Source organism: Ceratotherium simum, chromosome 4 (assembly GCF_057802395.1).
Source record: "Ceratotherium simum simum isolate JZ-2026a chromosome 4, ASM5780239v1, whole genome shotgun sequence".
Lineage (NCBI taxonomy): Eukaryota > Metazoa > Chordata > Mammalia > Perissodactyla > Rhinocerotidae > Ceratotherium > Ceratotherium simum.
This window is the reverse complement of record NC_141903.1, coordinates 19,460,603-19,473,450: the sequence shown is the minus strand read 5'-3', so window position 1 is coordinate 19,473,450 and position 12,848 is coordinate 19,460,603. Positions and strand designations below refer to the sequence as shown.

Below are 12,848 nucleotides of genomic sequence, written 5' to 3'. Positions count from 1 at the left end.
TGAACTCATTTAAGCCTCACAGCAACCCTCTCAGCTAAGCACCACTGTTATTAGCTCCATTTTACAGATAAGTGAACTTAAGTGACTATCCCCAGATTACACTGGGGATAGACTACACTGGGATAGATTTACTCTGACACAGCTAGTAAACAGCAGTGTCAGAGTAAAACCCCAGTCTGCTTCCAGAGAATCATTTCACTTCACTACCTCTCAACAGAACTTCATAATAATGAATCTCAGATGCTCCTAATTGGGTTGAAAATAGTTGCTATTTTGAAACTGTCAAACAGAATGTTACCATGACCATGACTGTGAAATAAAAGGGAACGAAATCTCTAATATACTTAATATTTACATAGAATTTTATCTACCTGTGTGTGATTGTCAGTCTTACCTGAACCAATTCTCTGTATGCAGACTTGGCAAGATTATAAGGTACTAAAAGATTAGACCCAAGAAAATAGAGAACTTCCAATCCAGTAAAAATCATGGCAAATTTGTTGATGATAACAATTGTCTCCAGAGGAACAAGGCAGAGTCGTGCTAGCAGAGGAAGCATGTGAGCTGAAAAGAGCCAAATCTGCTTTGTTTTCATGACACAGGAGCATAAAGTACATACCACCAACTGACCTAAAATGGGAAAGAGAATGCATTTAATTTTGAGATTTGGTATCCACAAAATAAAAACAAAAAACAAGGATGATGACACAGCTTTTGAAGAAGTCTAATTAAGATCTCTTAGATAGTACTTTAAATCAACTTTTAACTTCATCTGACCATAATTACACATTCACATGTTCTACAAATTTTTAGCACCAATTCCTGAGGACTGATTTGGAAAAAGCAACACAAATATCCACTGGTCTTCATCATATTCCAGATGGCATGTATAATATGGAGAAAGTTTTTAAAAATGTCTAATTCAATATTATAATAATTCAGTTACTACTGTTTATAAATAGCTCCTTTTACAAAGGTTCTCAATATTTAACTGTTCTGGTGTACAGCTGAAAGCATAAAATCCAAGAGATACAGTTATTTATCCAAGATCATGCTGCAACAAGATTTATTGTGAGGCTTTTGATCTTTCATTGCCTTTATAAGACACTGCAAGTGTTCCCAAATGACTCAATAATGAAAGTTATAACTGAAAAGTTTAAGAAATTCTTCTCACAGAGGATTATGCATCATCATTATAAAAAGTCAGAAAATACAGATAAGTAAAAAATAAAAAAGCTCCATCTCTCATAATCCTATCACCAAAAGATAGCACTGTTAATATCTTGGGTCCATTAAATGAAGCACTGCATGTAAAGCCTTAGCATTGCATCTGAGACCTAACATGTTCTCAATAAACGTTAGCTATTTCATAGTATTTGTTGCGTTTTCAGATTTATTTTACACGCGAACATACACAAACGTTTTATATAAAGGTGATTATAATGTACATACTATTTTATAATCAGCTTTTTTCACTTAATACTCATTATGCATATATCTCTCCACAGTAGTAAATATATATATAGGTTTTTATTAAGTTGTATGGTATATTACACTGAATATATATGACATAATATTAGCATTTGGCTGTTTTGAAATATTTCACAATTATAAAATGCTTTGTTATGAATAAGCTTGTACATTTATGACATCCTTGTATAAACTACTTGGAGCATATTTCCTAATATTTTCTTAGACTAAATTCCTAAAAGTAGGATTACTGAGTCAGATAAAACATTTGTTAAGGCTTTTGACACACACTGTCGGATTGCCCTACAGAAACAAAACACCCATTGTACAAGGTGCCTATTTTCCCACTGACTTGCCAACAGTGAAAATAATTTAAGAAAGGGAAGGGCAAGAAATATTTCCTAAGTTCTTTTTAATTTGTATTTTGTTGACTACCAGCAGCACTGATATTACCAATAAGTATATAAAAACATTTGCAATTATTTGGTGAAATGCTTGTTCACATTCTTTGCCCATTCTTCTATTAGGATATGTAGCCTTCTACTGTTTGATCAATATATTAATCTCCTTTGTTATATGACTGTATTTTCCAAATGTGTCATTTGAATATTTTAATAACATTTTTCTCTTATAGTATAGAAGTTTTTATTGTAAACAGTCAAGCCTATTAATCTTTTCCTTAGTGGTTTCTACTTTGGTGACATGGTTAATTACATGGCTCCCCTCTACACAAGATTATACAAGTAATCACCTACATTTTCTTTTAGTAACCTTTAATTTAAAAGTTAATACATTGGGAATTTATTTCAGAATAAGATAAAAAGTAAGGATCTAAGTTTGTTTTTCCAGGTGTTTAGTCAGTTGTCTCAAAACTAGCTATTGGAATTATCCAATTCTTTTCTCAGTAATTTGAATGCCACTTTAGTATACTTCAAAATCTTTTGTATATTTGTGTCTGTGTCGTGACTGGTTAATTTTTTTTTTTAATGATGTGCTCTGATGACAGTACCACAGTGTTCCATATCACTGATTGGACAAGTCTCCTCTCATTGCTCCTTTCATAATTTCTTGGGAATTCTTGATCATGTTATCTTCCAGATTAATTTAAGAATCATTTAGTCAAATTTTCTTCCTTCTTGTCAGTGGAAAGCAATGTAATACTTTGAGATTTTTGTTCATGTTATTGTTAGAAGCAACCATTTTTACACAAGGCTCAACGTTTATTAACAATCTACTATGCTATAACACGTGGTATTTTCTCCCACGAAGTATTAATTTTATCCTTTAAAGAAGTGATATTCAAATAATGTGAAAAACATTCATAAAGGCACAAAAAGAGGAAAACTCATAATAATAAAACAAGAGGAGAGGCCACCAAGTGAGATATGTCAACAACACTTTGGAGGATAGAAAACAAAGAGATATGAGGCAGCTAACTGTGGTTTTAGCCAGGCCAAGGCCACTCTTTTCCCCACCCTGGGAGGAAGACTGAATTTGCTCTCTGGAGAGGCTGAAACAGACTCCTGGTCACCAGGCACAGCCCAGGGCAGAGGTGAGGTGCCCAGAGGAAAAGAGGGGACTAAAATGAAAGTCTCTACCCCGAAAGACTCGATCTCCCTAGACCTCTAAACACTGCTGCCATACTTATTGCCACCCAGTTCCAGTCACTGACACTGGCCTCCCCTACGGGGACAGAAAGATTCCTCTTTAGTGAAACTGACCAAATTCAAGTGAAAAGATCTACAAATACTCACACTTAGGGGCCCCCCTAAAACAGCCAGTCCCATCTGAACACCAACTGTGAAACAAATCAGCTGGTAAATCCTGAAGAGATTCCAATCCACAACTTAATAACTCACATTAATACTAATGATCAGTCAAGGACTCCCAGACATTTAAGTAAAATTTACGATTTAATCAGCCTCAGATGAGACCTAGGAATGAGTATTTATAATTCTTTATTTAACATAACCAGATGATTCTAATCCAAGCTTGAGAAACACTGCTGTCCCATGAAAGACAAAGACCAAAACAAACAGAAAAAAGATCTCAGAGGAAATGGAGAAAATGCAAAAAGAAAGCTTCAAAGAAATAATATATCTAAGAAATAAAAAAGACTGTCATGATACAAAGAAGCATTCAATGAAAACAAAGTTCTGGATATTAAAAATATATAACAAAAAAATACAGTAAAAAGGTTGGAAGATAAAGCTGGGAAATATCAGAAAGTCAAAGAAAAAAAAAAGAGAGAGAGAGAGACAGAAAAGGGAAATAGAACAGTAAGAAAGTTAGGGGGTCAATGTAGGAGGAACCTTATCCAATTAACAGGATTTCCAGAAAGGGACAAAAGAGAAAACAGCAGGGAAGAAATTATCATGAGTTGAAAGAAGAGATTTCTGGGGAATGATACCTGAGAGGGGAGATGAGTGGTACAGGAGAGAGCCAATTTTCATCATAAAATTGTGGTATTTGACTTTTAAAAATAAGTTATTTCTTTGATTAAAAATTTAGCTAAAATCCTGAAAGAAATAAAGTGCTTGGAGGAAAAGCTTTAGTACTAGAATGATTTGAAATTTTCACTCTGGTATATCTTCCTTTCACTACCCTTGGCTATGATATTTAAATTTCCTTGTTCAGCATGATGTAAACTTCCTCTAAGCTCTGAAAATTCCCGTAAGTCTACGCCAGCACATTCAGTGCTCAGCTCTAGGGTTACAGGCTTCATTTATCTTCTTTCATAGAAGAATATGAGTCATATGCTATGATTCTCTTTAAGAGAAGACTAGTTCTATTTAAGGGAAAGAAGGAAGGAGTCATTAATGTTACTAAAAATCTCTCCCATAGCTCCAAAAGACTAGGAAGTTGTTCAATTCTATGTGCATATTCCAACTGGTAATTCTGAATAAATTGAAATCACAATGTACTCTTGGATTTCAGGATTCCACTACTAGAAATATCTCCAAGAAGTGTGCAACTCTAAGAAATGATGACATATCCAAATTACTTAGCTTTTTATTAAAAGTTCATTAGTGAAACGGAAGAAAAGGAGTAGAAAGTTACCTTAAAATCAAAGTCAGAAGAAAACACACTACTTAATAGTTTATGGATTTTGTGTTATCTCCAATTAGTTGAATCTTAGTCCAGTAAACAGACTATCATAGCCATTGACAGGAAAAATTTAAGGAAATATGTTTCAGATTTATACTAAATTGCATTCGTCATAGAATAAGAGAATACCTTACAAGCTTTCTAACCTAGCAAGTATTTTCATACTTAAATATTACCATTACTGAATACACCAACTCATAGGATATAGTCATAAAGCAAGATTATTTTTGTTTCCTACTATCTTTTAAAATCCACTCTGTGAACATCAGTGTTCTCCTGCTCCTAAAGCAAATCTCATAACTTTTCTAATCTAGCTTAGGTTACAGTCTCAATCTAATAATAACGAAACTTTGAAACTGATTTACAGTTGAGGCTTTTCCCTTACTCTAGCTTAGGCCTCCTATGGGACTACAGACAGAAAACCTGCAATTGAAAGGGGATAGAGAGGTTATGGTAGGCTTCTTCCTCTTTCTTTGCACCATGTCCCCCTCTTCCTGACTTATCCAGGATTGAAGCGGGTACAGAATGAGAGGGAGGGAAGTAGGAAATTCTCACTCAACTGTACTCTTACAATGCTATGGTGTTGGTGCTCCCGGGAGTTGGGGTATATAAAGTTGATCTCCTTTCTCCTGGGCATTTTTATGAATTCCTCTGAGATTGTTCCCATCACTGTGGATCTCTCAACTTCAGTACCCTTGGTGCTTGTTATGTCCCCTCCTCTGGCTGTTTCTGGTTACTTCCTCAGCTCCTGGGATTCTAGAAGTTCATTTCCTGTTGGAGCCTTATCATCGTTAGGTCCTTCCATCCTTTTGGAAGGACCTAAGAAAATCCCATAGACTCTTGGGGCCCCATCTAGTCCATAGGAAAATAACATCCTTTTTCTATACAGATTAAATACAGGAGAACCCCACAAGACCTTTTTACTCCACAGTCAGAAAATTCAACAGCCAGACAGTCCACTGTTGGCCTGCATATAAGATTAAAATTATAATATAAGTCATATATGTAATGTAAAATTATAAAAAAGAAAAAAAAATCAGGAGAAATTAACAATTTATTTTAATTAACCTAATATATCTCAAATATTACCATATAGACATTCAATCTATATCAAAAAACTAACATGCAGGGCTGGCCCATGGCATAGTGGTTAAGTTCGGCGCACTCCACTTCAGTGGCCCAGGTTCATGGGTTCGGATCCCAGGCACAGACCTACACCACTCATCAGCCATCCTGTGGTGGCGACCCACAAACAAAAAAAGTAGAGGAAGTCTGGAACAGATGTTAGCTCAGGGCTAATCTTCCTCAAGCAAAAAAAAGAAGACTGGCAACAGATATTAGCTCAGAGTGAATCCTCCTTAGCAAAAAAAAAAAACCACTAACATTACATTTTACATCCTTTTTTGTACTAAGTCTTAGAAATAGGGTGTGTGTTTTATACTTACAGCATATCTTAATATGGACTAGTCACATTTCAAGTGCTCAAGAGCCACACGTAGCTAGTTTTGGATGGTGCAGCTTTAGATTTTGCAGGTCTGGGTCAGACACCAGTCCATAATATCCCCCCTAAGCCACAGAAGACACGTGACTCTCCAAATGGTCCACTGCTGAATTCTCTAGATGTGAAGGGCTGGGGAGGTATTAGAGAGAAAACAACTCTCTCTAAAGAAATCCTCCTTCGATCTCCAACATTCAACCTTTTAACACTCTCTACATGGGTGAGTTTAAGAGTCACAAAACAGGTCTCCTCTCACTTCCTGTTTTGCAACTCTGGCATAGTTGAGTCTGGTATGTCACTTTGGACTGTATCTATATGGTTTTGAGGTCTTAACCAGCAATTTTTTGTGTGTGCGAGGAAGATCAGCCCTGAGCTAACATCCATGCCAATCCTCCTCTTTTTTTGCTAAGACTGGCCCTAAGCTAACATCCGTGTCGATCTTCCTCCACTTTATGTGGGATGCGGCCACAGCATGGCCTGACAAGCGGTGCATCGATGCGCGCCCGGGATCCGAACTCAGGCCACCAGCAGCAGAGCACGTGCACCTAACCGCTATGCCACGGGGCTGGCCCCAGCACTTCTATTTTTAACATCCTGCTACCTGGTTTCATATCCATGGGTTCTGCCATCCGTGGGTTCAACCAACCACGGATCAAAAGGCCTATGATGGATGCGTCTGTACTCAACTTGTACAGACTTTTTTCCTTGTCATTATTGCCTAAACAATATAGTGTAACAAATATTTATATAGCATTTACATTGTATTAGGTATTATAAGTAATCTAGAGATGATTTAAAGTATACGGGAGGATGGGCATAGGTTACGTGCAAATATTACACCATTCCATATACGAGACTTGAGCATCACAAATTCTGGTACCCACAGGTGTCCTGGAACCAATCAGTCTTAATACTGAGGGACAAATATAATAATTAGCTTTATTTAAAAATTAATCTTCCCAAATCCTTAAAATACTCTTAAAAAACACAAAAAAACCCAAGCAACTATAGGCTATGTATGATTATAAATATGTAAAATAAGAAAAACCTACACATGGGGAAAAAAAGACTGAGAAAATACAACATTTAACAACGGCTGTATTTTGAAAGAGTCACCATGAATAACTTGAAGTTTTCCAATTATTTTTTGTAGTAAGTATGCACCAATTTTATAAGATAGTAAGACTGGTTGGTTCCTACCTATACTTTTAATTCTTTTATAATACTTACCTATTAAGGCTGTAGTAAACCGATTCATGGAGAGAGGTTCTAAATACATTGGTCCTTCATAGGCGGACTCCAGTTCACTCCTAACGTAGTCTCTAAATAAGTAAATAATAAGAATGTATTAGATACATTCCAAGCACATATGGGAGAGAGAACCAGCTACAAGTATTCTTATAAAAAGCATATTATGTTAATAACAACTCTCTCCACACCTACACTGAGGAAAAATTTAGATATAAAGAATTATACAGAGGGACCGCCCAGTGGCGCAGTGGTTAGGTACACGCGCTCCACCGCGGTGGCCCAGGGCTCGCAGGTTTGGATTCCGGGTGCCCACCGACGCACTGCTTATTAAGCCATGCTGTGGCGGCGTCCCATATAAAATAGAGGAAGATGGGCACGGAAGTTAGCTCAGGGCCAGCCTTCCTCAAGAAAAAAGGGGAGGATTGGCATCAGATGTTAGCTCAGGGCTAGTCTTCCTCACAAGAAAAAAAAAAAAAAGAATTATATAGAGATGGCCTTCATCTCCTTCTTCCATGCACCTGAAACAGAATTTACTGAAACTGAATTTTATGATGCAGAGAAGACAACCAAAGCTCCACTCTGTGGATTTTCTTTCTTCCGATGGCCTGTGCATAGTAAAAAGCCAGTTGAGATGCCATCTCTCAACCTTACCACTTAACTTATAATATCTAGTAATGTTACATTAAATTTCCCCTCTTTTGGCTCTCTTCCCCCAACCCTCTCATCTTATTTTCCCCAAAATTTTGTCCTCAATTATAGTTAATTAGTTACAGGTGAAATCACAAACTAGCTAGAAAACTGGCTCATAGCAGGACAATCCTTAAAAATTGTCACTTTCAACTCTATAGGGAATCTATAATTAGAATTATAATATTTAAATAGGCTACAAATTTATTTTGAAACAAATTTTAAATCAAATATTCCTTTTTAATTCATTTAACCCGTGATTACTGAGACATAACAAGATTTAAATAGGAGCCAAAGAGCCTTTACACACTGAGAAAACAGAACTTTTAGGGCATAACCAGGAAGCACAGAAAGAGTAATTTAATAATTACCAGTAAATTAAGTGGTAACACTAAAAGATGGTTGTCTTAAGTTCTTTTGTCATCAAAGTAGAGAAATTTGTGTAAAAAACTTCCCCCTAGGGGGCCAGCGCCGTGACCTAGTGATTAAGTTTGGCATGCTCCACTTTGGCAGCCCGGGGTTCAGTTCCCAGGCGCAGGCCTACACCACTCGTCGGTGACCATGCTGTGGCAGCCAACACAAAAAACAGAGGAAGACCGGCACAGATGTCAGCTCAGGGCAAATCCTGCTCAAGCAAAAAGAGGAAGATTGGCAACAGATGTTAGCTCAGGGCAAATCTTCCTCAGCCAAAAAAATAAAAAATAAAAAACTTCTCCCTCTTTCTTCAACTGTTGAATGCTTTATTCATTGTATTTTAAAACAGTCTGAATGTTTCACGTATTTCTCAACAAACTCATATGGCTGTGTTTACTTTTTCTATGAAATTACTTCCTATTAGGCAATCAAGTTGAATTCCTTTAGCTTAGCATAGCCAAACAAGAAATGACCCTTACATAACCAGCAAGGAAAGTATTGCCAAAAATCAAAATTAAAAACTAAAATAAATTTTTTTTTGGAAATGGGAGCAATTTGGGGAATAATTATAAAAATCAATGACTGACTACCTTCAAGGGTGATTTAGCAATTCTCTTCTATCACTCACTCTATGATACTATTTAACAAATAATGTATTAATAGTCTCTTTCTACATAAAGAGAAAGCCAAATTCTCAAGAGGGATAATTTTAATGCAGTAGCTGTCAAGCAGGGGTGATTATGCCCCTAAGGGGACATTGTGCAATATCTAGAGACATTTTTAGTTGTCATAACTTGGAAGGTGTAGGCAGCTGCTACTGGCACCTAGGCCAAGAGGCTATCATAACATTCTCCAGTGCACAAGACAGCCCCCACAACAAAGAATTATCCAGTCCAGAAAGTCAGTGGTAATGCTACACATGCAAATTACATAGTATAAATATCTGATTACTAGATTACTATAGGTAACCATCAATGTAATTTATATTTTATACAGTTTTAGGATAGAAAGCTAAAGAATTGAGAGAAATTATGAAGCTTAAAATAAAATACACATACAAATACCACTTATATTTACAAAGTCTTTGAAAATGCTATTAAAGAAATAAATTTATATTTAAAAGAGATATGACTCCCAGTACTACCTAGGCTTCTAAAGCCAAATAATTTCTTTTTGGCCATAGCATAGCCCTCTCCAATAGACGCAGTTTAAAAAGAGGCCAGGGCAAACTCATAAGGACAGAGAGCAGACTGTTGCTCGCCAGGGGCTGGGAGGCAGGGAAATGGAAATGAAATGACCACTTAGGCGGTACTGGGTTTTACTTTGGGGTGATGAAAATGTTTTGGAATTAGATAATGGTGACGGTTGTACAACATTACGAATGTACTATATGCCACTGAACTGTTCACTCTAAAAGGTTAATTTTATGTATGTGAATTTCACCTCAATAAAAAAGGGAAGGGGGCCTACAAAAGCACTATCCCAAAGGGGAAAAGCCAAAAGGTCGCAGTCTCCTGGAGCTCTCCCATAGCGAGGGGCGAGGGGAGGAGACTGTAGAATTGGATTCCCTGTCATGTTTTCTTTCTCGTTTGCTTTTTTCATCATATTACTGATGTTTTATAACATATTTCAGCAATGTTATTCTAGAATTTCTTATTGCTGAGACACACATTATTTCCTAGCCTACTTTAGTTTACTCTCTTTTTTAAAGCTTCTTTGTCTTTCTTTAGTCTCCTACTTTAAACTCTAATTTCACATAACAAAACTTCTAAGGAACATTCTCTATATAACATTCTCTTTACTTTTTTTTTAACTCAAAAAGAATTCACTGTACATATAATATGTTACCAGCACACTGCCAGGCTCCGCGAATACTGCAGTAGACAAGAAAAAAACAGTCCCTATCAGCATGAAGCTTACAAACCAGAAGGGGAGACAGACATTGAACAAATACTTATCCTAACAATTATTTAATTACAATTGTGATAAATACTATAAGAAAAAATATAGAATGCTGTCAAGGTTTTTTAAAGTTTTTAAAAAGATTTTAGTTTTAAGTTCATAGCTCTATTTAAAAATTGTACCTTTTAGATTCACTTCACTTCTAGATTCTTACTTTTTCATTTAGCTAGTTCTTTCTGCCTTCCACTTGTTTTACATATCATTTGTTTTACCTCTCATTCTGTTGTATAGGGTTATCATAAAGAGTTTCTAAACTATTTCCTTTTCTTTTATCCTACCCTATGTTCCTTCGAGCTTTTTTTAAAGCTCCTCTTAAATGTCTAATCTTTTTTAGCTCTTTCTCACTCTCCATATTTCATTACTTTGTGATTTGCTGTGATTACAGGACACTAAGGAAGGTCTGCATTCCAGAAGAATAATCAACCTTTAGGCCATAATGACAACACCCTGATGTTAAGGAGTTCCCTCCCATTAGCCCTCTCATTATGCCCTCCTCTAGGACCCTAGGAATAGCTCTCCTTCAATGCTGTAACCTCCTCCTTACTGTCCAACCTGATGCACTGGATCAATCATCCGACCACAGAAATTAACATTTTCCCTAGACCCTCTCTCCTTTGCTCAACTCCCGTCTCTCAGGACAATCCTTCACAACTGTTTGGCTGACTCACCAATAAGCCCCATCTCAGTAAAGACAGCTAGGCCCACAAAGCCTGCAGTCCCTCTTTGGGCCAGCTGAGGTTGGCCTGCCAGAGCCAGGGCAGTGGCTTTGGTGAGGGCTAAACTACTAGTCTTGCCAAGCAGCCACTACTGAGCTGTCTCTTCTGAAAGAGGAATCTGGGCACTGGATCCCAACTACACAAGAACTGAAATAGGAATCAATGTTAACAAAGATCTCTATATCTAAGTTATGTACAACTTGAGGGCATCTCATGCTGGCAATGAAAACTCTTGGTTACTCAGTCTCAACAGAGTGGTCATTTACAACACAAAAAAAACAGGGCAGTAAGCCTAAATAAGAAGGATCCAGAGAAGGAACTATCCAAAATTCCATGCATCATTTTAGGCCAAAAATTAGCCTGAGGCAAGAGCCATGAAATTCTAATTTTTAACAGAATTTTATAACTATTTTAAGACCGAATCAGGTGAGATGTTCAAAAGCAGTATTACAATTTTTCAGTTTAGAAGATTTAAATGGTAAGATGTATTAAGTTGGTCAGAAGCAAGAATTTCTGCCTTCTACTTGAAACTGAATAAAATCTTTCCTTCTTTGTTTTTTTTTGTGAGGAAGATCAGCCCTGAGCTAACATCCACACCAATCCTTCTCTTTTTGCTGAGGAAGACCGGCCCTGAGCTAACATCTATTGCCAATCCTCCTTTTTTTTTTCCCCCAAAGCCCCAGTAGATAGTTGTATGTCATAGCTGCACATCCTTCTAGTTGCTGTACGTGGGACGCGGCCTCAGCATGGCCAGAGAAGCGGTGCGTTGGTGCGCGCCCGGGATCCAAAGCCGGGCGGCCAGCAGCGGAGCTCACGCACCTAACCGCTAAGCCACAGGGCCGGCCCAAAATCTTTCCTTCTTTTTTTTAACTTTTTTTTTTTTAAACTTTATTTATTTTTCCCCCCAAAACCCCAGTAGATAGTTGTATGTCATAGTTCCACATTCTTCTAGTTGCTGTATATGGGACTCGGCCTCAGCATGGCCGGAGAAGCGGTACATTGGTGTGCGCCCGGGATCCGAACCCGGGCCACCAGCAGCGGAGCGCGCACACTTAACCGCTAAGCCACGGGGCCGGCCCCAAAATCTTTCCTTCTTAAACTTCTTTCTTCACTTGTGCAATTTGTGCAAGGCTGACAATCAACTCTGAGCACTAATAAACTACACACTTTGAAAATCTACTTCTCTAGTCCCCTATGGTAGCCTATTCTCCTTCAACTGAAACTGTTTTGGGACATAAGGAACGTATAAGATGTATGAAAAGGGCCTCAAGGATAGCTTGCAATTGGAAAAATTCTTGCTATAAAAAGAAGCATACAAAGTTATAAAAAATAAATAACAACAATAAAACCCAGAAGCTTACCAATTCACCAACTGATTAAAGCCCTTTACTTATAACAGTCTCTTAAACAACTTGACTGTGTCACTGAACAGCCTAGGAACAGTATGTACGTTTTGGCCACTTACAGCTTTCAAAGTTAATTCCAAAGAAATCTAATGTACTTTTACACAGAATGAAGTGGCGAGCCCTCCAAGTTATCTTTTGCAATATGTGCAAACAAAAGACACTGCTCAATTTAAGGTATCCCAGATACTGAGACGTTCAAACACCCGGATTTGAGTACCTCCTGCACCCTAAGCATGGTGCTAGCAATTGAATAGTTCGTTTACCAAGGGTTTAATTACGTAAATCGTCTCTGCCACCTTGTTTCTCTCTCCAGTTTCTTTCTGACTCCCTACTAAA

The 12,848-nt window shown here is 37.3% G+C and overlaps 1 protein-coding gene across 3 annotated transcripts in view; it reads right to left on the bottom strand.

Moving 5' to 3' along the window:
• Positions 1–12,848, bottom strand: part of RNF145 (ring finger protein 145) — a 52,868-nt gene that overhangs the window by 20,701 nt on the left and 19,319 nt on the right. For all 3 annotated transcript variants that reach the window (XM_087429485.1, XM_087429484.1, XM_004428579.2), the window contains 2 exons: positions 7,307–7,398; positions 395–630 (listed from right to left, as the gene is read on the bottom strand). In XM_087429485.1, the coding sequence (XP_087285611.1) occupies positions 395–630; positions 7,307–7,398 (328 nt within the window). The remainder of the gene's footprint in view (positions 1–394; positions 631–7,306; positions 7,399–12,848) is intronic.